Source organism: Gossypium hirsutum, chromosome D05 (assembly GCF_007990345.1).
Source record: "Gossypium hirsutum isolate 1008001.06 chromosome D05, Gossypium_hirsutum_v2.1, whole genome shotgun sequence".
Classification (NCBI taxonomy): Eukaryota; Viridiplantae; Streptophyta; class Magnoliopsida; order Malvales; family Malvaceae; genus Gossypium; species Gossypium hirsutum.
In genome coordinates, this window is record NC_053441.1 from 7993460 (window position 1) to 8020288 (window position 26829).

The 26829-nt window shown below is 33.4% G+C and overlaps 4 protein-coding genes across 6 annotated transcripts; 2 read left to right on the forward strand and 2 right to left on the reverse strand.

Annotated features, from left to right (window-relative positions):
- Positions 1-2308: 2308 nt before the first annotated feature.
- LOC107906546 (U-box domain-containing protein 13) lies at positions 2309-7140 on the forward strand. 2 transcript variants are annotated; one of them, XM_016833574.2, is made up of 4 exons: positions 2309-2844; positions 4279-4395; positions 4773-5225; positions 5667-7140. In XM_016833574.2, the coding sequence occupies exons 1-4, from the start codon at positions 2575-2577 to the stop codon at positions 6840-6842; spliced, it is 2016 nt and encodes a 671-aa protein (XP_016689063.1). In that variant the 5' UTR covers positions 2309-2574; the 3' UTR covers positions 6843-7140. The 2 variants fall into 2 exon arrangements, with proteins under 2 accessions (XP_016689063.1, XP_016689064.1); XM_016833575.2 differs by lacking the exon at positions 2309-2844 and adding an exon at positions 3521-4079.
- Positions 7141-12138: 4998 nt separating this feature from the next.
- Positions 12139-13854, reverse strand: LOC107906545 (dof zinc finger protein DOF2.2). 2 transcript variants are annotated; one of them, XM_016833573.2, is made up of 2 exons: positions 13612-13854; positions 12139-13456 (listed from the first exon to the last, which is right to left on the reverse strand). In XM_016833573.2, the coding sequence occupies exons 1-2, from the start codon at positions 13660-13662 to the stop codon at positions 12575-12577; spliced, it is 933 nt and encodes a 310-aa protein (XP_016689062.1). In that variant the 5' UTR covers positions 13663-13854; the 3' UTR covers positions 12139-12574. The 2 variants fall into 2 exon arrangements, with proteins under 2 accessions (XP_016689062.1, XP_016689061.1); XM_016833572.2 differs by having other exon boundaries at positions 12139-13459; positions 13612-13853.
- An 8203-nt stretch (positions 13855-22057) lies between these two features.
- LOC107906543 (uncharacterized) lies at positions 22058-23983 on the reverse strand. The gene is made up of 2 exons (XM_016833571.2): positions 23565-23983; positions 22058-23355 (listed from the first exon to the last, which is right to left on the reverse strand). The coding sequence occupies exon 2, from the start codon at positions 23275-23277 to the stop codon at positions 22393-22395; it is 885 nt and encodes a 294-aa protein (XP_016689060.2). The 5' UTR covers positions 23278-23355; positions 23565-23983; the 3' UTR covers positions 22058-22392.
- Positions 23984-24417: 434 nt separating this feature from the next.
- On the forward strand, positions 24418-26734 carry LOC107906542 (uncharacterized). The gene is made up of 3 exons (XM_016833570.2): positions 24418-24546; positions 24625-24682; positions 24780-26734. The coding sequence occupies exon 3, from the start codon at positions 25130-25132 to the stop codon at positions 26636-26638; it is 1509 nt and encodes a 502-aa protein (XP_016689059.2). The 5' UTR covers positions 24418-24546; positions 24625-24682; positions 24780-25129; the 3' UTR covers positions 26639-26734.
- Positions 26735-26829: the final 95 nt, after the last annotated feature.

The following is a 26829-nucleotide window of genomic DNA, read 5'->3' on the forward strand; positions in this document are numbered from 1 at the left end:
CTTGACAAATTAGGCCAATCACCATCATAATCAAATTCCCATTGACCTTTACAAGACAGTCTATTTATACGCGTTATCCTTTGGTGTACTGTCAACCTAAAGTACTCAATACCGTATCATTCTTTTTTACTGATATTAATACGTTTAATTAAAAAGCCAGTTTAAAAAAAATAATACTAAACAGGATCTTAGCCAACCGCTTAAATGTCTTTTTTTTTTTCCAAATGATAAAAAATTGACTTTTAAAGTTCTTTTTCCCTAAAGCTTCTATTCAAGTTTCGGTCGGCACCATTAGGGTGTCCACGACATACAAGTGTAGTGGTTAAGATTTATTCAAATTTTATTGATATAAGTTTTCTCTCCTAAATTATAACTTACGCAGTATAAAAAAAAATCTAATACATTTAGTAAATAAATTAAAATTTTATATGTATAATAGACAAAATTACTTTTTTATATTACATTACAAAGTTTATGTGCAGTCTAAAATTTTTAAAGCACATTATTGGAGAATATACACACAATTTTCAGCTCTCAATCCTTCTTGCACGGCCTTCGTTAGGGGTGTTCATTCGGTTAACCGACCAGTTAATCGACCCGAAATTACTATAACCGAATTAACCGACCTTCCAAAAATTTTAACCGTTAACCGAACCGATTTTTTTTTTTAAAATTTAACCGAACCGAAATTTTTTCGGTTAATAAGGTCGGTTAACTGAATTAACCGAAAATTATGTATTTTTTATTTTTGGTTAAAAATTACCCGAATTACCCGAATTACCCGAATTAACCGAATTACCGAAAAATACCCGAATTTTTTTATTTTTTATTTTTAAAATTTAAAAAATTTATAAATTATTAAAGTAAATTGGGTTTTAGACTTTAGTAAATTGGGTTGTCTTTTAGTTTTAGTTTTATTGGATTGGGTAATTGGGTAAACTTTAGTTTTAGTTTTATTGGGTTGGGTAATTGAGTTTGGGTTGGGTTGGGTTGGATAATTTTATTTATTAATTTTTTCGGTTAACCGAAAATTTTCGGTTAACCGACCGGTTTCGAACCGAATTAACCGTTAACCGAAAAATCATAAAAAAATTAACCGACCCCCGACCGAAAAAATTCGGTTAACCGACCGATTAACCGAATTCGGTCGGTTAACCGAATTTTTTCGGTTTTACCCGAATTATGCACACCCCTAGCCTTCGTTAACCAAAATTTCCCCTAGTGTGTTGCATCTTTGATTTCCAATTTAATTGGTAAATGATAAATTTAATTCTTAATATTTATGTTTTTTTATTAATTTAATTTTTATCCTTTTAATTTAATTTGACGTTAAATATTTTAAAATGGGTTGAATTTGGTCATTAATATTTTTAAAAATGTTAAATTGTTATTTAAAAAAATAAAAATTTTGATTAAAATATTAAAATTTTAAACATGACAGTTCGTATAATAATATTTGTACGATTTTTTTAAATTTTTATAACTGACTTGTTTTTAAATATTTTATAAATTTTAAATTATTTGTTGATGTATCATATAAGATAATTATTATTATGTCAGTACAAAGTACAAGTGGATTGCCACACAAGTTGCCAAACCAACATTGTTAAATAATTGATGTTATAATCAACATTTTCATAAAATTTTTTTATTCTTTTTAAACAATAATAATCAAATTTAGTTAAAAAAAGAATAAATGCTAAATTGACAAAAGATAAAATAATTAAGAATTAAATTTATCATTATACCTTTATTTTAAATAATGAAATTTACTTTTTTTTAAAGAATTCTAAAAGCCTCTAACTATTGGTTTTATTTATTAAATTAACAATCATAAACGTTAACCTTAATTTTTTTTACGCCTTTAAAAATATGCATGATTTTAAAAGGATTAAATTGTTTCCAGAAAAAATCAAGTAATAACAAACAAAATTAACAAATTACTGAAATATTTTGCATGTCAATAATTGTATTAATATTTTGTAAAAAAATTATTATGTTAATAATTTATGAAAATTAAATTAAATTAAAATTTATATAAAATTAAAATTTTTATAAAAAATTATATATTAAACCAAAATTCTTAAGAAAATTTGAGATTTTTCGGCAAAATTAAACATGAAATTGTAAAGAACTAACTGTTTAAACTCCTTTCAGTTTTCACTGACTGCAAGACGACCGGCGCTAGTTTAACACAAAATCAACGTCCAGTCCCAATCCTAGCCGAACCGAGCCGAGCCGAGCCAAGCTGAACTTTGCAACGAGTCGTAGGTAAAAGACCACATGACATGAGTCCATCTAACATCTATTTCTAATTCTAAGCCCTCTCCGGCTCCGCTCTTCGATTTTCTTCCTCTTTCAATCCGGTCCGGTTCAGCTCACTAAGCCGAGCTGGGGGAAGAAAAAGGTCCAAGTAGGCTGCATATAAATTATCTTTCTCGCCCGTCAAAGTGTTCTCTTCAACGGAGGCGAGTTCCTTCTCATTTTAGCTTTCGGAAACTTAGCTGAATCTCCATCCGAATCAGAGCCTTTAAGTTTGAAAACGCTGTGTTTAAGCAAGATCCAGATTTCAGAATGGAAGAAGAGAAAGGAAAGCTGGTGCGGAGCTTGACCGATGCGGTGAACCAGATAGCTCCAATCGGCGATTACAGATGCGCCGTGAAGAAGGAGTTTTGCAATCTCGCTAGGAGATTGAAGCTGTTGACGCCAATGTTCGAGGAGATTAGAGAAAGCAAAGAGCAAATCCCCGAAGAAACTGTTAAAGCTTTGGTCTCGCTGAAAGAAGCTTTGGTTTCGGCTAAGGAGTTGCTCAGGTTCGGCAGTGAAGGCAGCAAGATTTACCTGGTGTGTGAGTATTGTTATTCTATTTCTTTTGGATCTATTTGGTTGCTGAAAATGTCGAGGAAAACTAGCTTCTCAAGTGTGAACATTTCTTATCATAACATTATCTAAAATCAATTGATAATATATTACGCTTAATTTTAGCTTAGCCCAGCGGAAGATAATGGAATATTGAAATTCTAATATGATATTTACTGCTACATTTTCTTATTAATTCATAAAAGAAATTGCTGTGCTTTTTTTTTTTTTTAAATTGTACTAGGAAACGATATTGTTAAAAAAAAACCACTCAAGCCAATTCAGTAGATGTTCTAGCCACAACTTCATCTGATTATTATTTTAAGTTCCCTTTGCATTCGTCTCTGATTATTATCACCTTTAATTTCCCTTTACACATTTAGATAATTATAATAGAAATTCTCATCTCAAAGATTTTCAAGCGTCACAGTCATCGATAAATACAAGGCTAAAGTATAATATGTAGTCCTGCAATAGGTTTTACTTTATAAAAATTGCATAACGTTGTTGATTAAATTATAGGATTGTCCCTTCGTGTATGAACTTGTTGTCAACTCTGAATCATTCATTTAATTATAACTATTTTGATCCTCTTTTGTTTCCATTAGTTGTCTTTTACATCCTTATCTCAGCCTCTGTTACTTTGCTTATAAGGTTATGAAACTAAGTGGTATCATCATCCCTACTGTAATTGCCAACATGATATGCTCGAGAGCCTGTGAAATTTAAGGAGGAAGTTTTACCGCTGGACGGTTTGAGTCTTTCATTCTGATTATGGAGATTTGTTTCTGCAGACATATTACTGCCTGCTCTGTTTCCGGAGGTTCTTTGAGGTTGTGAAATTGAGAGTGAATGGAGGAAAAAGAGGAGAGATGGAAAGGGAAAGGAGCCGGGAGGTGGTGCTTGGTACTAGTAGCATACCCAATATATGGATCCTAAGTTTCTTGCCTTGGTGATAACTTTTTGAACATTTTGGCAGAAGCGATGATACTTAATTGGGTGGTCATAGTTACTGTTTTCGCTTTGGATTTCAAGCTGGAATTGTATTACAACACTGTTTTTTAGGTTCTGGTTGAGATTGACAGTGATGCTCTTGCCTACTAAGAAAATTTCGGTCTCAGAAAATCAATCCTTGAAAATGGCCAATGATTGTATTATTCTTATATTTGGTCACTGTATAATTTGAGATGGAAGCCATGAGTTCATAGCCTCCATAGAAGGTGTTTCTATGTTCTTTGTTTGGATCAATATTATTGTATATTGTTAATTTTGCTACATCTATTTATTCTAAAATCAACTGTTTGAAACTCAAGTTCAACTTTAAATGACAATTTTTACCCCAAACTGATTATATGTTGGTGAACCGTTTGCCACTGCATTTGGCTATTGACCAATAAACTCTTTTTATTCTGCTTACAGGTTCTAGAGAGGGATCAGATTATGCATAAATTTCATGAAGTGACAGCTCGGGTGGAGCAAGCTTTGAGTGGAATTTCGTATGAGAATCTTGACATATCAGATGAAGTTAAGGAACAGGTATAGATTTATCAGTAGACACATCTTTTGAAGAATTCCACTGTAGATACTTCTCCTCTTGCCATGTCATAGGTCCTTTTCTGTATGACCAAAGATGATTACTTGAACCGTAGTCATCTTTGACATGGAAGAAAGTGACCTCAAGATATCACAACAATCATGATTGGTTGAGTTTTAAAGGAGTGGCAATTGGTTTGAGGAACCAAATGGATAGCAACTATAAGCATGGAGATACTCTAGGAGGGGAACTAAAACTACATATCATTTTATCTTAAAACTATTCAACTAGAGTTTGAAGCTCTAAAGAAACTTTAAGTTACTTCATATGTCATTTTGTTAAAAAAAATGGGTTTACATGTAGAATATTTCTATGTTAGGTGGAGCTTGTTCTAGCTCAGTTCAGGAGAGCTAAAGGAAGGGTTGATGTTCCGGATGTTGAACTGTACGAGGATCTATTATCACTCTACAATAAAAGCAACGATGCTGCAGCAGATCCAGATGTTCTAAGGAGATTAGCCGAGAAGTTACAATTGGTTGGGATAGCTGAACTTACGCAAGAATCACTAGCTCTACATGAGATGGTTTCTGCCAGTTGTGGAGATCCTGGGGAAACATTTGAAAAGATGTCAAACTTACTAAAGATAATCAAGGATTTTGTACAGACAGAAAATCCTAATTTGGATGCTTCTGCAAGGGAAAAGAATCTTCCTAGTAGTAGTGGGCAAGCAACCACTGATGGAAATCATAAGACTCCAGTTATACCAGATGATTTCCGCTGTCCAATATCCCTGGAGTTGATGAAGGACCCTGTCATTGTTTCCACAGGGCAGGTACATTTGTTGTAGATTTCCTGCCCCTGATAGACCAATCTTTTTTCTTATTTCTAGATCATTTCCAGCCTTGAAAAATGAAAACCACTTCTCTCTCCTTTACTTAAATGTTTGTCTGTAAATGCTTAAATTTGCTTGCTAAATTTGTTTGGCTATACGCCTAGCATCTTGCATCAGATCACATTTTCATGCTAATTTATTTGGTGAAGGGATAGTTCATGAAATGGTTCGAGTCATATATTTGTTCTCTATTTAAATTGCTTTAAGTAACTAGACTTGAAGTTGCAAGAGAAGTCAGATGCTAACTAAAAGGTGTTTTTAAGAAACTTGTGTCTTCAAATATGTACTTTGGATGATTGCACATTTAAGCAGATGCTGAAATCTTGTTTTCCATTACTTTTGTGCTATATTTTTAACAGGCTTCCTTATTCTCTTCTGTAGACTTATGAACGTTCTTGCATTGAGAAATGGCTGGAGCAAGGTCATGGAACGTGTCCAAAGACACAACAGACCCTCAGTAGCCCTGCTCTTACGCCCAATTATGTATTGCGTAGTCTAATAGCTCAATGGTGTGAGGCAAATGGCATTGAGCCGCCTAAAAGACCCGGTAGTTCTCGATCCAATAAAACCACATCTGCCTGCTCACCCGCTGAACGTACCAAGATTGAAATTCTCCTCCGTAAGCTTGCATCCAGCAGTCCTGAAGATCAAAGAATGGCTGCAGGTGAAATCCGTCTTCTTGCCAAACGAAATGCAGATAATCGTGTGGCCATTGCTGAAGCTGGGGCCATACCTCTCCTTGTGACCCTCCTTTCGACACCTGATTCACGGACCCAAGAACATGCTGTAACAGCAGTTCTTAACCTTTCCATTTGTGAAGAGAACAAAGGAAGTATCATATCTTTTGGAGCAGTTCCCGGTATAGTCCAGGTGCTTAAGAAGGGAAGCATGGAAGCTAGAGAGAATGCAGCAGCTGCCCTCTTCAGCCTCTCAGTAGTGGATGAAAATAAGGTGACAATTGGTGCCTCAGGAGCAATTCCTCCCCTAGTGACATTGCTAAGTGAAGGCACACAAAGGGGGAAAAAAGATGCAGCAACAGCACTCTTTAATTTGTGCGTTTACCAAGGGAACAAGGGAAAAGCAGTGAGAGCCGGAGTTGTCCCAACATTAATGCGTTTGTTGACAGAACCTGGAGGAGGAATGGTGGATGAGGCATTAGCCATACTTGCAATACTCTCAAGCCACCCGGAAGGTAAGTCTGCCATAGGAGCAGCAGAGGCAGTGCCAGTTTTGGTAGATGTTATTGGTAATGGATCTCCTAGGAATAGGGAGAATGCAGCTGCGGTTTTGGTGCACCTCTGTGCCGGAGACCAACAGCATTTAGCAGAGGCCCAGGAACTAGGAGTGATGGGTCCTTTGATGGACTTGGCTCAAAATGGTACAGATAGGGGGAAGCGGAAGGCTGCTCAATTGCTTGAGCGCATGAGCAGGTTTGTTGAGCAGCAAAAGCTTGCACAGGCGCAAGCTGAGGCCCAAGCTCAACAGTCCCAGTCTCAGTCTCAATCTGAGATTCAACAACCACACCCACCCTCTGTGGCATACACTGTTGATAGATGAGGTTCAAATTGCCTTAATTTTTGTTCCTTTTATCACCTTGTTTGTTTTTCAGTATTGAAGGAGGCGGCTTTGCTTCAGAGATGAAAGATCACCTATCAAACCTGTAAGTTATTCATTTGTTTGTGTGGAAGAATACATTATTCATAGAACCTTCAAAGTTCCCAAAAGATAAAGGGAAGTGAAAGGAAAGAAAAGAAAAGGGCTGATTTGTACTTGACATGAACTTGAATTTGTACCATTATAGCATATGTTACGACGGTAATCATCCTCAGTTTTTATACGAGAGATGTTTTCCAAATTCAGATCGTACTTTGTTTTCCAAAGTCATTAGTGTTATATATATATGTATGTAACCAAAATAGGGGATGTGGTTGCTCAAGCGCAAACTTGTCAACCTTGAACTTCCAAGCAGTTATATATATATATTCATATACTTTCCTATAATATCTAGAAGCCTTAGCGAAAGGGATTGTGGTGTTAAGAGAAGTGGCAGCACAATTCACAGCAATCTTGGATGGAAGAAGTGTAAGGAAATCCATAGGCAACAGATACTCAAGGCGGAAGTTTCGGAATATATTTGAGAATATTAAATGCAGGAAAATGATTTCCTCTCTAAATTTCGAAAGATTGATGACAGGGCTATTCGGATTAAGATACCTACCAAACACAAACTTACTGCATGGGGGATTAGAGGATGGGTAGTAGTTGTGCTGTCCATCAAGCTGAAATTGAAATAACGTAGTTTCTTAAAAAACATATGGAATGTGCAAGTCGGATTAGATTTTAAGAGTAATTTTTAGATTAAAGTTTTTGGATTCAAATTTAAAAATTTCTAATAAAAATTAGATAATAAATCAATAGAAAGAAATAAAAGGTGATAAATGGATTAACGAAAAGAAGAAATAAAATGAATGGATAGAACTCTTGAAATAATTGTATTAATCAAACTTTTATTAACAAAAAATAATTAAGATACAATGTATATGGTGGCTATAAAAAATATAATATCACATACATGCACAGCCCTTCTTATGTCTTCAAGCAATTGAGCCAGTCATATCTAAAATACTTAAAAATTCATAATAAATAAAACTTTAAAATATAAAAATTCATAAATACAACAGCGAGCTTATATATAATAAAAAATTTAAGAGCTAAATAAAATTTAGAACTTTATTATTCCCACTTTAATCAAGTTTAGATAATTGTGTTCGCACAATCTTCATTAAAACAATCATATATTAAGCTCTTGGAGTCGAAATAAGGTAGCTCAAAGTGCACTTTGAAACTAAAAAACAATTCATTTATTAGTTAAAAAACATCTCAACTCAAAAATATCTAAATCCCATTTAAATATAATAAATTGACCAATCTTTCTAAATTTGAAATTTGACAACTTTAATAGATTTAATTTAACTATATATACATCGATATAGTAGCTTAAAAAATTCTACTAGCTAGCTAGAAAAATGAACTTGAGTGGCTTCAACTAACATGTAGCCACTACTACCCCTTGGTTCGATTGTTAGCAAGTACGTATCTAGTATGGAAAGAAATGACTAATGCTTAACACAAACTCAGTCTACATTAGAGTAAGTAATGGAGCGCCTTAGATTTATTTTCTTTTGTAAAGCTACGGTTAATTTCATACCAGATTCCATTAACCCAAGACTGTGAACAATTAGAGATAGGGATTCAGCTATGTTTTCAAAAACAGGAATGTTCGATCTAACGGTTTGTTTTACTCCTTGAGTGTATCATGTAGATACTAAACTATTCCATCCCTTTTAATTTTGATATAAAGCAGATTACTCTATTTTACAGAAATCAGAATATTAGATTTTAAATTTTGAAAATGAGCTATTAAAGACAATAATGATGACATTTTTTTTCTGTCAACTTACATTGTTTTTTATTGGTATAATAACAAAATTTAACCTTCAATGCTTGCAAATTTTATCATTTTAGTCTCGATTCTAAAAAAATCAACAAACTTAACCCTCATTGGATATCAAAAAAATTAGAATCAGGATCAAATTGATAGAATGTGTAAATGCTTAGGGTTAAAATTATTAATTTTTTAGAATTAAGACAAAATTGACATAATTATATCAATAAAAATTAGGATAAATTGGCCAAAGAAATTAACATCACGATTAATTGTCTTTTGTTGCTTTTTCAAAATTGAGAGAGACAAAATTGTTTCATTTTTTAAGAGAGGCTAAATTACTCAATATTGAAATTGAGAGCAACCGAAGGTCTTTTTACCCAATTAGGTGGCATTTGGTACTTTCTCATATTAATATTTCAATGTGATGTATATTTCTAAATTTAACATATTTATTGATATTTTTATTAAAAAAGTTAATTTATTATTAACAAGTTGTTAATTTTAAATAATACTAATTTTATTTGTGGATGAAATATGGTCCTAATCCTTGTATTCTTCATACATTTGGAATTCAACACCTCTACTTCTACTTTTAGGAATTTAATCACTATATTTTCCATATTTTAAAATTTCCAATTCTTAACACCGTTAAAATATTTTGTTAGATTCATTGGTGTGACATTTTGAAATAAAAATGTACTCACTTGATAGCCATGTAACAAAAAGAAATGGTGTTGTAATGAACTCAAATTTAACAAAAGAATTTCAATAGCATTGACAATTAGACTTGCATTTTAAATCCAAAAAGTAGATCAAAGACTAAAGTCCTTCAAATAAAAGTAAAATGACTAGATTTTAAATGTACAAAAAGTACATGAATTAAACGTAGATCAATTGTTAACCCGGAACTGGAAAGTCTAATTTTGCCATATTCTGACATCTCTGAACGAAGTTGCAAACCAAATGACAAAATATGCTCCTAATGGTGTCTTAGGATTATTCTACTTTGAAGAGCCTCCAAGTTCGATGCATGATTTATTGTTGAGGGATAGAAATAATTCATCAATATTTTAGTCTATGCTTTAATATTGTAATCGTGTAATGCTATTATTTCTAAAAAAAATTAGCTTTTTTTTTAAATAGTCTCATTTGTCTATCTAGATTTTGGCCAGAGGAGGTTGTTATACACCTATAACGACATGTTATAGAGAAATAATCATTGTGAATTTTCATCAAACAAAGCAAGAAAGGGGAAATCAAATCAACAAAATTAAAAAACATATAACAGGTGTAAGTATTATTACTTTCATGCATATTTTATTTTACATTCTTTCACATGATTAATTATAAAATTCATAAATCTAACAAGTTCAATTAATCAATGAGTTATCAAATTAAATTAATTTATCATGAGTTACTAGATTCGAGTAATCAATTTATAAGTTTATGATGCTCCAAGTTCATAATAGAATATTTAATTAGGAAACTTAATAGTTTATTGAATTGATATATTTAATTTCACTAATTAAAGATTATTTTCAATATGATTATTAGATTTCTTCACGTGAAATTTAATCATTTTATTTAAATAATATTTTAATTAATATCGTTCTCATTTAATAAATGGTAATTGTTAAGCTTACTTATATGAACTAGTTATAACTTCACTTAAAAATTTAGATCATATGTTGTAATAGATAATTAATTTAATAAAGATTGTACTTTACAATTATAAATAAAAAAATAATTATAAAGAGTTAAAATAAAATACAAAATATTAATTTTTTTAAAAATCCAATATTATAACGACATTTCGTTATAATATATGAGTGTGATAGAGTTAACAAGTACAGCGGCGAGATAAAGAAGGAAAAAAAGGCATAAAAAGAAACAAAGAACATAGACAGTCCTAAACTACATTTAACCTTGAAACTTTGGGCCTGCCAGCTTCGTTTCATAGTTTCATAGTTTCATTTGCTCTTTATTACCACAAATCCCCACCACCCAAATATGATCAAATTAACATTGTGGCTTTCTTCCTCACAAATCGTCGCCAAAGTGACTGTACTTGCTTTTTTTTTCTTGTTATTATTATTACTTTCTAGGTTCTATGTCCAACTGACTATCAGAAAGACAGAGACTGGTTTGGTCTTTTTTTTGGGGTTTGGATTTGCTTAATTCGTTCTTACAGGCACTGTCTTGGTTCTTGCAAAAAGCAAATTTCCCCTCCCTTGAATCTTTGATTCCCCCCTCCCCCCCTCTTTTTCCTTTAAAGACAAAACCAACCCTAGTTTTTGAGTTCTAAATCTTATAATATTACACTATTTCATCTTTTACTCTGTAATTATTATTCATGAAAGATCTTGCACCTTTAATTTCTTTTATCAAATCTGATCTTTAGTTTTCTGGGATCTTATTTGAAAGCTTACCCATATTCAAAAGAAAAGTAAAGTAAAGAAAAGAACAGAGAAACAAAACAGATATGTTCACTTCTTTTGACCGCCCCATTCCTATATACTTGAAAAAAAAAACATTACTAGCTATTATTCTTTCTATAAAGCTTCTAGACAGCTAGAATACTTCAATCAACTTCGGTTTTTGGTGGGATTGTTGGCGTTTCCTTGGATTCTTTGTCTTGATTTAACTTAAAAATTTTAAGTCCCTATTATATATACATATACACTCAATTTAATGATGCTTATAATAAAAGGTAAGGATCAGATCCATGCAGATGAACAGATTCCCCTGGGGATGATATAAAGTTATTCAAACTTTGGTTTGATCGATAAAAACTTAGTTAAAATTGCGGAACTAGTGGTTTTACTTCAACCTCTATCCAAGCACGTACTTACATAAAAGAAAGGAAATGGAAAAGCCATGGGAGAAGGAATCAATATTTGACAACCAACAAGTGCCAGTTGCAACATGAAATATCGATTCTAAGCCAATAAACATGCTAAGAGAGATTCTTAACCTCAAATGGGGGATTGGGAATTCATGAATCATGAATGAAACCAAACGGATTTCCAAGTGCATGTATATATATGTATATGTTAATATATATATCGTGTCATGATCATAAATTTCACCCTCTAGTTGCATTTGGTTGATGAGAAACCAATTTGCAGACGGCTTCATCAACTTTCATGTTCAGCTACAATTCCAACAATATTCTTTAAAAAAACAGGAAAAATATATGGGAAGCAAATTTTAGTACTATGATTTTATGCAACATACAGTAGTGTTAGATTATTTTCTTGCTTATTCTTTTAATTTTCAAAATGTGGGTGATAAATGCAGAAAGGACTACTTTCTTAACTTCAATCTTCATGGTGTTGCTTCCTTCGTAAAAACAATAATGAAAGAAGAAAAACAATCAAGAGAAAGAAGTTACCATAAAGGATATTTCAGAGTAATTAGCTTATACCATTCATGTCAGATAAGAGATCCCATAACTTCAAACACAAATATAGGAAAAATCTGCAAACAAGCCCATGCAAACAAAAAAGAAAAGAAAAGAAAACCCAAACACATATTTTAAGAAAACCCAAAATTAAAAGCATAGAGTATGAAACAAACATTAATTTTACCGATCTTTGTTGTTCCTTCGACAGAAAGATGATGATGATGATGATAAGAGATAAGTTCCACATTGCACTTTGCAAATTTACCGTAGACTTGGAGTTTGCGAAAGACTGATAAAGGAACATTGCTACTTTATGTCAACTATAATTTGCCATTAAAGCTTGAATGAAGCAGCCGAAGCTTCAAGGTCAGCTTTAAGCTGCTGTCAATCAAGAAAGATTGAAACTAGCTATAAGAGATGATCAGTACGAGATGACTACTTGAGACCTGATAAATCTGTCCAGCTGTTTCCTCCCCAATACTGATTATTCTGATCCGAAACACCCAGCAATGGTCTTGATAGATTTAGCCCTTGATTGTTGTTTTCCATTTTCACTGGACCTCGCTGAGAAACCCTAGAGCTTGAACTTGTGGAACGAAGAAGCTGGCTTTCTTCCACCATTGAAGGTGATGCCCCTATATACTCACTTTGTAATGGATATAAACCATTAGTTGGCTCAATGAATGGGAACTGCTGATGAGAGCCTGACCTTACTGATAAAATGGCATTGCTCATGTCTGAGTTTGTTCCTATCTGAAACCCCATATCAGATCGCTCACTACCGCCACTTGTTGCTCCTATCTGACCATGAATTCCACCAAAGTTTAAGCCAATATTTCCTATACCATACTGAGAAAAATTTTGCAAAGAAGCCATAAAAGGTAAATGAGGTGTTTGATGTGGCAGGTGAGCAGTGATTTCAGAAGGAATAACAGTATTGATTGAATTTGAACCACTTTGCCTCTCAGCAGAACCCGAGGGTTTTGAGCTACTACTGCTTTTCTTCTTCTTGTTTCTTCGGCATCCTCCGCCTACTGGGACATTCCTAAGAGCTCCTCCTCTAGTCCAATACCGCCGACAAGTCTTGCAAAAGTGACGTGGCTGTGTCAGGCTATAGTTATTGAAGTAGCAAAATTTGGTGTTGGTGGACTCGCAGCGTGGACATTTCAGAGCTGCTTCTGGTTGTGGAACCTTGGCTAGCCTGGCTCGATCAGCCATGGAACCAGCCCTAATGGAACCAGAAGCTCCAACATGATGATCAGTAGGAAGAGGTTGGAGCTGAGGATTTTCACTGCTAGCTCCTTGCTGATGATTAAGCTGCTGAAAAACATAGATAATATACAACAACGAAAATTAAAATTTGGTATATTCAGGAAAATATCACAAAGGAATACGAATATTTATCTTTTCAATTAGCTTTATCTGTGGATAGAAATTGATGAAGAAAAAGAAAAGAGAACAAAAACCCTTGCCTGCTGCCAATTGGGAGGATCTAAATAAACTGGAACAGATGGGAAAACCATGGTTAATTTTTGGCTTTCTTTTATAAAGGTTGATATGTTCTTTAGGAAAAATAAGGCGGAGAATCACACTAAGGGAATACCAGAAGCCAAGAAAGCAAAGAGAAAAGAGAAATAAAAAGAAGGGGAGGTGGGGGGAAGGAGATGGCTTTTGTTTAGTTATTTATTTATTTCGGTTCTTATTATTCTTTCATTATTCTCTCATCTCTCCTTTTTGTTTTATTATATTATTAGGGTTTTGAGTGGGTGAAGTTTTTTCTTCACCTATAAGCCTTCTTTTTTCATCTTGTCCACTGTTCATTACTATTAGTTTTAGTGCTCAACAAATTATCACCTTTTCATTTCACCATTATTATTTTCTCGGAATCAATCAAAGTGACCCACGATACGTGTTCATCAACTAAACACTATACAATTCATCATTGAATTTAACGATAGAATTACATTCGTGAATGTAAAAATTAATGTTTCTGTAAAAGAAATTTTGCACTTGATTTTGTATGTATATATTCTTTTATTACAGTTGTTCATTCTCGAGTTCCCCATTAACGTCTCCTTTTCCTTGAAAACATGATCAACTTTTCAATAAAAAGCCTTAATTAAATATATATATTTGTTCTTTATCTATTAGTACTTTAGGGCAGCTTATGTATAAATGTTTATAAAGCATAACATATAATCATTCATAATTAAGCACCGACATTTAGCCTAGTTTTCCTCAGCCTTGTTCTTTAAGCTCTAGGCTGGCTAAACTCTAGATGTTTGAATAATTTTCTTTGTTCTTCTTAAAGTTAATGCATGTTTTTCTTAAATATTGGAAGCTCATTAGCCATGCATATATATATATTAACCTATATATTCTTCAATATGAAAAAAAGAAGTAAACATTTAATATTATCATTGCTATATAGCTATAGTTCTCGAGTGGGGGTTATACAGTTTATCTTCCACGTGCATGTAGTTTTGTTTTATTGCCATTAATTATTCAATCTCTTTAACTTTTCTTTTTCCTTTTTTTTTCTTTGTTTTGTTTTGCTTTGCTTTGCATGCATGATGATGCACATATATATACACACATTGAATATATTAACTAAAGCTTACAAAAAATGGAGTTGATGGCCCTGGAATCTAATTCCCTATCAATTTATGGACAGAGTACGACCTTAGGCTGAATTTCATACTCAAAAGCTGTCGCGTACAGATTTAATAATAGTTGGAAAGGAAGTAAATTTGCAGCTTTAACAAATTCGTCTGTCCCCTCCCTCCGCCAGCATTTACTTCAAAGGAAAAGTGCAAATCCGCGTATACTTTAGACTATTTATATACATACATATATATACACATATGGATGTCACCACCACTCACCTGCAATCTAATTAACTAGGGTTTTAGCTGAGACAATGAGACGCGTCTCCACTCTCCTCTCTCTGTCCCTATGAACTACAGTATCGCTCCAAAGGCCTTTTCCATATTTAAAACTCATGCACCAACATTATTATTTGTTATAATTTTGAATGTATAGCTAACCCGCGGGCCAAGGATGGTCTGTACCTAGATGCTGCTGCAAATGAACTCTATTTCTTTTACACATATATAGCTTGTATATATATAAGAATATTATGTACTTATTTGTTATAATTTTGAATGTATAGCTAACCCGCGGGCCAAGGATGGTCTGTACCTAGATGCTGCTGCAAATGAACTCTATTTCTTTTACACATATATAGCTTGTATATATATAAGAATATTATGTACTTATTTGGTAGAAAATGGAGGGATAGGAGGAGAGGGGGAGGGGGGCAACTAGATAAGGCCCGCAGACATGGTTTCCCACTCTGCAAAAAAGAAAGATACAGTTCCTTATCAGCTGTCAAAACACTGAAATACATGTGGCAGCGCGTTAATTTTTGGATTTGGACCCTTCACAAAAATTCAAGCTCTCGCCAACCCGAATCTTGTTTGTGTTTTTTGGACACAAAGTAAATCGTAATGGAGAAAATAAAAGAGAAATGTAGATATTGAAGTTGGATTGGATACCTTCCATTTGATTGACCGAAACTTTACCTCGTAATAATTGCACATGAAAATCTGACAACAACAATATGATACACTGTCACTTTTAAGTCCCAAACAAAAGCTATGCCATACTACAGTTTTCAACGTTGTTTCTGTACCTCACCATATCGTTCATCAGCGTCCTTTGAGAGAGAGATTTGTAGGGTATTCAACATGCACTAATAAGAAGATCAGTAATTGATCAGGTTAGGCCATGGCTTTTACCATAGACTCAGTTCTTAAGGTTAAAAGAGCTGGGGATGCATGCAGAAAAAGACACTTCCATTACTTTAATAATTCATAGCTAACGTCAGCCAAAAACATTGTCTTCCTTTTTTTTCTTTTGTATTCTTTCATTGGATTTCAAAGCAATTTGGCTCAACTTTGTGTTTGAATTTGAGTCCAAATTCACAATGATCTCCGTAATATTGAGCTTCTGGTGTAGTGGCCTGTCATATCAGCTATAATTTTATGTGATAGATTGCCAATCAAATTCAAGCAGTAGTCATTTGGCCCAAAGTTCGGCTGGAATTAAGTATGCATTTCAAATATCAATCTCCTCTGAAAAGCAAAAGGGATAAGGGACGGGGTATGTTTGCTTTTCCCCACATCCTACACCAAAAGAAAATTCAGTTTCAGCTTTTCGCTTTCTGCTTTTAACATTAATTGGCCGCAACTTTTCTCCTTTTCTTCTTTTCCTTCTTTCAATTAAATAAATGCTAACAATATTTTCTTTTGAATCACAATCATTCTCATTATAGGGTGTGGAAATTAAAATGCCAAATTTTAAACCACTCAATTTTGAAGTAAAGACATAATGCCGCATAACCACTATACACTCAATCTTGACACGTGTCAAATATATGAAAAAGTAATATAAAAATATATTTTTTATGGTCTAAATTATTTATCAAAATATTATTTTTAATAATAATGACGGTGGTGATTTGAGATTTCGAAATGACTGTCTTGTTAGACCGATATATGACATACCACCTTAGCATCTCAAATCTCCATGAATAATGACAATTTGTTGTTAATTTTTTTTAAAAATATTGTTCATTTTGTATGGTTTTAATAAATAATTTTAAACACATTGTATAAGTAAATAATTTATTTTTTATAATATTTAGGTGAAAAATCCCAAAAATTATTTAGCCGGTAGAATATTTATTTGATAAATACATAAAATTTTATCCACAATCTTTCTTTTACCACCAGCAAAAAAGAAACTATTAGACATTGATACATCAATGTTCTGTAGCCAACAACCCAATAGACTTGTTTGCTCTACTGAACCACTGAAATCGATGAACTTGAAGAATGATGCGTAAATTTATCATTTTTCTCTACGACAAAAAAAGAAACCTAAGCTACTTCGTTTCCCTGTTAAGCCTCTGTAGGTTATCATTAATGCTACCCCAGGTTTACCTATTCTTGGCAGACCACAAGATAATAAACCACAATGTTTGGTTTCAGTCATGATAACCTAAATTAAATACTGACCTCAGCATAACATGTTTGATAACACCAAAAAGGGCATGTTTCCTCCTTGTTCTTAAACACATGTGCAAGGAGGAAAAGAACATGAACCCCAAAGGACAGCCAGTTTCATAGTTGGTGGGTTAAGCTGAAAATGGTGATTACTAGGTAGACATTACTTGCACAATGCACTCTCTTATAACGAATTTTAAGCTATTTGCAATCTTGTATACTGATATATCAAAATTGTCCATTTTCCTATCCTTTGACACAATCACAGCTAATTCTCATACTATTATTAAGACCGAAGCAAAGGGAATTCATATCTATAACAAGGGGCACAAACTTAGTAAAATTTAAGCACAATCTTGAAAAAAGTAACAATCATATATGAGCCCAAGTCCGTACCTTTTACGTGGAATTCTCTTTTATTTGTGCTTCTCAACATCATTAATTTTCCTATTCACAAAACTAAATGTCTGCAAGGAAAACTCTAAAACAATCAACGAAAATGCATTAATATTGCATAAATCAAAGAATTGTTGATACAATAATACAACAAGGAGATAATATGTAGGAGAAAATGGTGGCTATTGTGGAGGCCGATTCATTCAGTCAGGGAGAATAGTCAGAAGTTGTAAAGAGTGGAGATAAGGAGAGTATGAAGGCTGAGGGCTAAAGGTGAATTAACATAGTATAGGCTTAGTATCTTAGGGAGTCAATAATTTCTTCCTTATTCCTGGAGGTATTTATAGGCGAGAGTTTCATGTAAGGTCACGTTAATGTGTTAGACTTGCTATTAAGCCATCATTACGGGACGCTTCAAGTGAATGTTTTCAAAGGGATGAGGATGTATGTGATGGGACAAATCCTATAATTTATTCTGACTTGATGATATGGATCAATTGAATACGCGTAGTGTTTGGTGACCAACAATTTTATGTTCCTAATGAAGCTCAAGGACCCACATAGCCTGCACTTGTTCAAATGATCATCCCAGAAGAGAAAACTCGCAGGTGACCTCTCGGTTCACCGGTGGTAGGCTTACTATTTGAGTGCCTTTCTGACTTGCCACGTGTCTTGGCATGAACGATAGTATAACAAAAACTATCCATCTACCATCAAAATTTCCAAATTATTCGGGTATAAAAACCAAGTTTTCAGCTAAAACTACCACTAAATCAAACAGACAATCACCATAAAAATGTACTCTGAACACTGCATAGAAATAATTCTCAAACAATTTGGAAATAGATACAAGCTTAATGCATACATAACAAGGGGAATAAACAAGGGAATAGGCAAACAAACAGAGGAACGGATTAATCGGCCTCGGCCTGTAGGGCCTTATATATATATATGGAACAATGTGGTGGGTCGGATCCTAATCGAAGATAAAGTAGTTGGGTCAGTTGTTTCAGTTTGAACAGCCCGAAACAATAATCTTTATGGGCTTGTATGCATTTTTTTAATGAGTTTAGTTCAAGAAAATTAATAAAAATCTAAACATTTTAGTTTTTTAATGATATTTAAAAATAAAAAATATAGGAAATTCCATATATGTTTCTTTGAGATGTTTTTCCTCGCCATTTTAATAGTGTGTGTTCTCCCTATATATTGGTGAATACATCAAATTTAGTCTTTATTATAACTAAAAATTTCAATGTATATATGTTTTTTAAAGGTGAATGACAACACCCTGTTTCAAAAAGACGAAACATCGATTTATTTGCATTATAATTAGTGTAGGCATGAGTATGGCCATTGCGTTTGGATTTGTCTCTAAATTTGATTCTCATTTTCGATCAACCTACAACACTAGTTTTATTAATAGACGTCCCCATTCATGAAAATGATTTGTTTTCTTTTGTATTTAGCCTATCTTTATGCTCTTTCTTTCCTAAACATTGATATATCAACTACAGACCATTACTTCCATAATATCAACCATTCATCAATCTTCTTTTCTTCTTTTAAGAAAATTGCAATTAATTTTTGGATAAATTATAAAAACAGTCATCCAACTATTAGCATGTTCCTATTTTGGTTATCCAGGTCTAAAATTTTTTATTTTAGTCAATGACTTTATCAAACTTTAATATTTTGGTCACTCCTCCATTAAATCACTAAAAATAGCCTATTTTATTGACATAATAAAAAATTTAATCCTCCAATATTTACAAATTCTATCAATTTAGTTTTAATGCTACAAAATTCTACAAATTTAGCCATCAACTTTACACATTTGGCAATTTAGTTTAACTTCTTGACAATTCAAAATAATAAAAAATTATTTAAAAGTTATTTTTCGATAAAAATATATAATATTTTACAAAATGTATACAAAATTATGAATAAATGATTACCCATTTTTCTTTTTCTTTTTTACATGGAATTTATTTATTAAAATAATACTTTTTATAAACAAAATATTAAAAAACTCACAAACAATCCTTGATTCAATTTTTTCTTCTTCTTCTTTTTTTGAACTTATTTTATAAATAATAAACTTTATTATATGTCTGGCTTTGCTACTTAATCCTTGTCAAGTTTGTCAAGCGTTGAGCACCACCTTCACCTACAACCACTAGCACCAATAACCCTTACACCAAATTCCTTAATTTCCACATCTTTCATCATATCACCATTAAAGTAGAATTTGGTTGTAGAACTATCGGCATGGTCTTCCACCTGCTGGGTCTCTCAAACATTATCTCTATCTATGTATCTCAATCATGCCTGCCTTCAAGCACATCGACTTAAACCTAAAGACATTGGCTTCTCATATTTTTTTTAACTTTAGATTATAATTTTGACTCAACCTAAACACAATGACCGTTAATGTTAAAAATGAAAAAAAAGTTTAATTTACGTAAGTTTTCTTCATGGCCTCCTAAATTGCTTATTTATAAGATTATTATCTTATTTATAAAACTATTATTTTAATAAAATAAATTTCTGTTAACAAATGAGAAATATATATTCATTTATTTATAAATATTTTTATAATTTTATATGTATTTAATAAAAATTTAAATGATTTTTATTTTTTAAAGTTTTTAAATTTTAAATTTTTAAGAATTTAAGAATAAATTAATAGAATGTATAAAGTTGAGGATTAAATTTATTGATATTTTTAGATTTATGACTAAATTGATAGAATATGTAAACAACAGAAAATTAAATTTATTATTATGCTAATAAAAAAAATATCAAAATTATCATTAATAATTTAAAGGAAGAGTAATTAAAATATTAAATTTTAATAACGTTAACATATTAATATTTTTATAATTTACTCTTAATTTAAAAAAAATTATATTTAGAGAGAGATAATTGAAATCAACCAACCAGCAAGTTCAGAAACTACAAATTTATTGATGCGAAGGAACAGTTATTTTTATACAGTTCAAGTTTGAAGCTCAAAAGAAAGAGAATCAGGCAAAGTTTGTTGTCCGGAGAAATCAGGGATCACCGCTATTCAATCTCAATTTTATATCAAATATACCCCTTTTTCATCTATTTCTTCTTCTTTGGTTTAGCCAATCTAATCAGCTGCTGTAGGTAATCCTAAACATAAATTATTCCAGTTTAGATCCAGATAACAACAAGGGAATAACATTTTATTTTAATCTTTTCACGATATTATGGAAACCTGAATGAATGAACCGGGCTGGTTCCTACCATTTTTAAAGGGCAAACTATATTTATGGTCACTCTAAAATAAGGTCTATTTTATTTTGGTTACTTTAATTTTTTTCTTAATTTAATCACTTTAAATAAGATAATTGTGCGAATTAGTTACTATCGCTAAATTTTTATTTTCTTTTAAAGGGTTACTGACATGACATATTGAGTGATTGACATGTCATTTCTTGATTAACTTTTGACTAAGGTTTAGGGATCTTCTTATAATTAGTCCAAATCCTTTTCCCACTAAATTTTATAGAGAGATCCCTAAATTTCAGTTAAAAATTAATAAAAAAATACCACATGTCAATCACTCAATGGGCTAATTTGTCACATCAGCAAAAATAAAAATTTTAATAGCAGTGACTAACTCACACAATTATCTTATTTAGAAGGATTAAATTTAAAAAAATAACCAAAATAGAATAAATCATATTTTAAAATGAACTTAGTTGTAATTTAACTTTTTTTTTTAAAATCAGATTGCAGTGAAGACCCACAAAAGAAAACAAGTCATTCAAGGTATTGATGGAACGAAAGCCAACAAAAATGATCTGAAATCACTTGGTCCACTTTTCCATGCATTGTCCGCTTCTCTCGCTCACATGAAACATTGAAACTGTGTCTGGTTTCACTGCTTTGTTCACTCCATCAATCTTTTTCCTTTACCCAATTCAAATACTGTACGTTGCAGCATTTGTTGGCATTCATATTTAAGCTTTCAAAATTTAAAAACCACTGTTCTTTAGCAATTTATTAAGTAACAAAAAAATGAAGATGTCGAGTCAAGGTGGGGGCAAGCTTTCGGCCAAATCGCGAGATAAAAAAAATGAAAGATTTTTGTTGTTTAGGTAAAATCTCACAACTCCCTTAGCCTATCAACTTTGGCCAACTTTGCTGATAAATTGCAGCCAAAATATTAATTTTTATGGGTAAACTTAGTTAAAAATGTGACACCTTATAATTTAAATACAACAATTGAATTTTGATTTTTAAAATTGCACAATAATGGAGCATCTTATTTAATACAATTATTAAAAATCGTGTTAATCAATAATGATAGTGGGAAAGCTTTAGTTTACCATGCGTGTTTCGCTGCCTTTTGATTAACAAAAAGACAAACCGTAATCAGGGAGGGTTCCAACTGTTTTAATTGGGAAAAACAAAAGGATTAGCTGTACACCATTTCGACATATCATTAGCTCGTACAAATACATTGTCTAAAAGCTTCATTTTCTATCATTGCTCATCTCTAATAGGAATTTACTTTTAAGAAAATGAGAACTGGTAGCAGCACAATGGAGGAGGGGACATGGAAGATGGGGCAAAACCAGATTGCTCCCACTTTGAACTAACCAAACCAGCATCCTAAACATCAATCTTAGAATTTGTCAATTTGTCTTAATTCAAGATTAACTGCCTACCAAAATGTTGCAGATTGTAAAGTAAACCATCTTGAGGAATTAATTGGTAGAGTAAAAGAATAAATTATCATCTAGCAGGAATCTAATACATACTGTCTTTCTTGTCTGGTGGTCTGAATGTTGTAGGAGAAGAAGACAATGGCAGTACCTGAGACGAACTTGAAGGATAGTGTGGTAAATATTGGAGAGGTTCCCTGTTCTTACCGACCATGAATTTAAGGAAAGACCCTTCTATTATCCCATCCGTTGAAATGGTTGTAGTGTTAACAGCTTTAACACCAGAATCTTGAAGGGAACTGCCATTTTCTTGTACCCTTTTCTCAGCTTCTAACATCAATCTTCTCAAAAGTTTCTCTTCTGCATCCCTTAAGAACTTGAATTCTGGAGGAGGTGAAGATCTCAGCTTATTCAACTCTGCATCCGTCGATGATTCAAAGAGAGGATTGAATCCTTGGTGGTGGTATGAACCCAAAGGTGACTTCAATGGTGAAGAAGACAAAGGACTATGGAAAGGAGTGCCACCAGTAGGTAGCATAACATCATTCAAGTTCCTTCTTCTTGACCCTTTGTCTTCAGATTCTAAATCTTCCTTTGTTTCCTCTTTGATTGTGAAGAGGAATCTAGGTGGACCAGCCAGATTGTGGAGCCTCATCAGCTCTGATTCAACACCCTCTTCTCCAAAACCCTTTAGCATCAGACCCTTGGTTGACCCTAGTTCCAGGTCTGGCTCCACACCATTGCTACCTTGGCTGCTGTTGGGGATTGTGGTTGCATGTAAAGAAGCCGATTTCTTCCAGCACAAGAGTTGAACAAGATCCTTTACATAGTTGGTGTAATCGTATTCAACTTCAGCGTTAGCAATTCTCTTCTTCCACCAAAGCAAATAGTAAAGCTCAGCAACAAGAGCCAATACAAGACAACCAAATACCAAACTTAAACCAATCCCTAATCCACTGAAAGATTTCATCTTTGCTTCCCAATTCACATCATATCTCTCTATCTAAACTTGTTTAGTAAACTCCACTAGCTTTTCTCCCTCTCAGCTCTGTACCAAATGTATATATAGAAAAAAAAATGTAAGAACAAGAAAGCAAAAAATTACTTTCCCATCATGCTACAACTTCCATGTGAGCTACACAAACATATTCTAAAGGAAACAACAATGGAATATTGAAGTAGCTAGGAAAAAAAAAGAACCAAAAAGACCCAGAGAGCTTTGACTTTTACTGCAGTTCACAAGCTGGGAAAATTTACCTTATACATTCCAAATTTTCTCAGCAAACATGAAAACAGTGTGGATATAGGCAGTGGAAACAGAAAGGGAAATTTTTTATTCTGTGGAAGCTGAAATACAGATTGGAACAGTTGAAAACAAAGAAGAAGTGTTGAAAAAGAAAGAGAAAGCAAATAAAGGTATATATGATTGGGAGGCGGGGTATGGGCAATTTCTTTGTACAATAGCTTATTTAACTTTGAAGTGTGTGGAAAATGGCAATAAGCAACTCACATGGACAGACAAAGGTTTTTGAAAGGAAAATCATAGAAAAACGAAAAGATGGACAAAAAAAAAACCCGTAAAATGGGTAGTGAACGCATCAGCCCACGCGGTAGCCTCCACATAAACCTTAACTGGATTTAATTACAAGACAATGGAAAAAGAATAATACACCCGTCATCCATGAAAATCTAGCTGTGTTCTATTTTATGTAATATGAACTAAAGGTGATTACAAAATAATCATATTCTGATTATGTGTGATCAACCCTTTTTCCATGTCTTTTTCCTTAACTCTACACAAATATGATTGGTAATTTTTTTTGTAGTTAAATTTAAATTAAAAAAATGTGAAAAGAAACACTGAAATTGGATAAATATAACATGTCTGACTTTTGTTTGAAGAAATGTAAGAAAGAAGAATGAAAAACTCATGTTCCACGCCCAAGATTTTGGTTTGGGCCCTTAACCTCATTGAGCAATCCCTATGTAAAGACCCACATAACCCAAAATCTGTGGCTCTTCCCTTGAACAATGGGACATCAATGGCCAATGACCCAAATAAATAAAAATTATATAATTTTATACTAAAACCTATCTTTTTGACCATTCCATTCACTTATCAGCTTCTCATTTTTATTTTCATTTCCATTTATCTCTAGTTTCCTTTTCCAATACCAAAATTAAAGGTCGTCACCGTCACTTCATATGTCTGTCTCTAACAGGCTGACGTTTTCAAACGGTATTTTTAACGGTAGACGTTGTCTTTGCTTTCCTCTTCAATTCCTGTCTCTCGCCCTAAGACTCTTTTGCTTGTCAGAGATGATAATTGCCTAAGGAGATCTCTCTTCTGGGATTCTAGGCCAACGCTTGGAAAGGTATTTTTTTTCTTCTAATATCTATTTTATTTAAAAATATATATATCTTCCAGTTTCTCTGTTTTGGATTAATATTTCTATTTGTTACCCTTCGTAGGATTCTTCTCTAGATAAGGCAAGAAAAACTGGGTGATATAAGTTTTTTTGATGATATTCATCAATGAAAGTTCATTAGTTTCTAATTCATAAGTCAAATATTGTTGGGTTTCTTTGATTTTGTTAATTCCTTGAACTTGGGGTTTGATTTGACGAGATTCGGAGCTGTTTTTTGGGAATAAAACAAGAAAACTCTCTAGTGGATAAGGAAGAAAAACAGTGAAAATTTCTAGGATATTTATGGATGTGTTGAACTGAAAGGTTGTTGGGTTTTTTGAGTTTAAAACTTGTTCTTTAGACTAAAAGGGGAATACTCCCAGCTTACTCTTATAGTGCATAAGGTCTTAAATAATGGGAGAAGATTTACTCACAAGCTTGTCTATTGAGAATCACCACCCATCAACGGTTTTATCTATGGATTCAAGTTCAGTCTCTCATGAGGAACTAGACAGAGAGATGAACAGGCCGATTGCTCTTTCTAGACCACCTGATATTAATCTAATTCCTCTATCAGCTGAGCCTAGTCCACCACAATCCTGGAACTCTGATCCATTAGATATGTTAGATGTTGGTCTTGGAACTCAAGTCAATGAGGTTGATACTTTGGTCACGGTTTCCAAAAGTGGGCGTAAATGTGCCAAGAGATTGGATAGTGTTTGGGGTGCTTGGTTTTTCTTTACCTATTATTTTAAGCCTGTCTTCAATGAGAAGTCCAAAGTTAAGGTGACTAGGGATGGAAGTGGAGTTTCAGGGTTTGATAAGTCAGATCTCGAGCTAGATGTGTTTTTAGTACAGCATGATATGGAGAACATGTATATGTGGGTTTTTAAGGAGAGGCCTGAGAATGCCTTGGGTAAGATGCAGTTGAGGAGTTACATGAATGGGCATTCGCGTCAAGGGGAGCGTCCTTTTCCGTTTAGTACCAATAAGGGATTCATTCGATCACATAGGATGCAGCGAAAGCATTATAGGGGTCTCTCTAATCCGCAATGTGTACATGGAATCGAGGTTGTTCCGTCACCCAACCTCAAAGGTCTTGATGAAGAAGATCAAAAGAGGTGGATAGAACTTACCGGAAGGGACCTGAACTTCACAATCCCACCCGAAGCAAGTGAATTTTGTACCTGGAGGAACCTTACTAGCACGGAATTTGAGCTTGATAGACCCCTTCCTCCTTTGAAAACTCACCCACAGCCGCATCAAAAAAAGTTGCTTAATGGATCTGGTTTAAATTTGTCAACTCGGCCATCAAACCATGCAAACGGTTGTGTCATGGATCTCTCTCCCGTCAGCAACAAGAGGAAGAAAGATTTGTTTCTAAATGGAGACGATGAAGACTGTTGTTTGCTCATTAATCAGCATAATGATAGGGTCAATGACACAGAGATGCACCCAATCGAACCACCTTGGTTAAATGAGTTTAGTGGAGTAATGAGAAATGTGTATGGGCCGGTTACGGCTGCAAAGACTATTTATGAGGATGAAGAAGGATACCTAATTATCATCAGCTTGCCTTTTGCAGACCTTAAAAGGGTGAAAGTTAGTTGGTGGAATAATCTAACGCATGGTGTTGTAAAGATATCGTCTATGAGCACAGCTTGCATGCCCTTTATAGAGAGAAACGATAGAACATTCAAGCTTACAGATCCATCGCCTGAGCATTGTCCTCCGGGAGAGTTCATAAGGGAAATACCTTTACCAACCAGGATTCCTGACGATGCTAAGCTTGAGGCATATGGTGATGAGACCGGAACAGGTCTTGAAATCATAGTGCCAAAGCACCGTACAGGTCCTGAAGAACATGAGGTTCGCGTCTGCCTTCGTCCTCACCTCGGTTCGAAGGAGCTATTGCTGTCATGACTTTCGATCTTGAGACTTTTGTTGGTGTTGTGGTCAATTTTCTATTATTTGTACCAAAAGGAAATTTTTAATGAAATAAACCTACATTTTTCCTCATTGATCTCTTGCTGTCCATCTCGCCTCATATTTGATTCTTGTAATGTTGTCTTGTATGCATTTGGGACTACTTTGGAGCATATCAATATGATTGC

Bases quoted from the DNA above. Each gene is read 5' to 3' on its own strand.
- LOC107906546 (XM_016833574.2), top strand. From the start codon at position 2,575: ATGGAAGAAGAGAAAGGAAAGCTGGTGCGGAGCTTGACCGATGCGGTG. The intron at 2,845-4,278 runs GTGTGTGAGTAT...TTCTGCTTACAG, and splicing joins AAGGCAGCAAGATTTACCTG to GTTCTAGAGAGGGATCAGAT. The intron at 4,396-4,772 runs GTATAGATTTAT...TTTCTATGTTAG, and splicing joins CAGATGAAGTTAAGGAACAG to GTGGAGCTTGTTCTAGCTCA.
- LOC107906545 (XM_016833572.2), bottom strand. From the start codon at position 13,662: ATGGTTTTCCCATCTGTTCCAGTTTATTTAGATCCTCCCAATTGGCAG. The intron at 13,460-13,611 runs GCAAGGGTTTTT...TATGTTTTTCAG, and splicing joins ATCCTCCCAATTGGCAGCAG to CAGCTTAATCATCAGCAAGG.
- LOC107906543 (XM_016833571.2), bottom strand. From the start codon at position 23,277: ATGAAATCTTTCAGTGGATTAGGGATTGGTTTAAGTTTGGTATTTGGT.
- LOC107906542 (XM_016833570.2), top strand. From the start codon at position 25,130: ATGGGAGAAGATTTACTCACAAGCTTGTCTATTGAGAATCACCACCCA.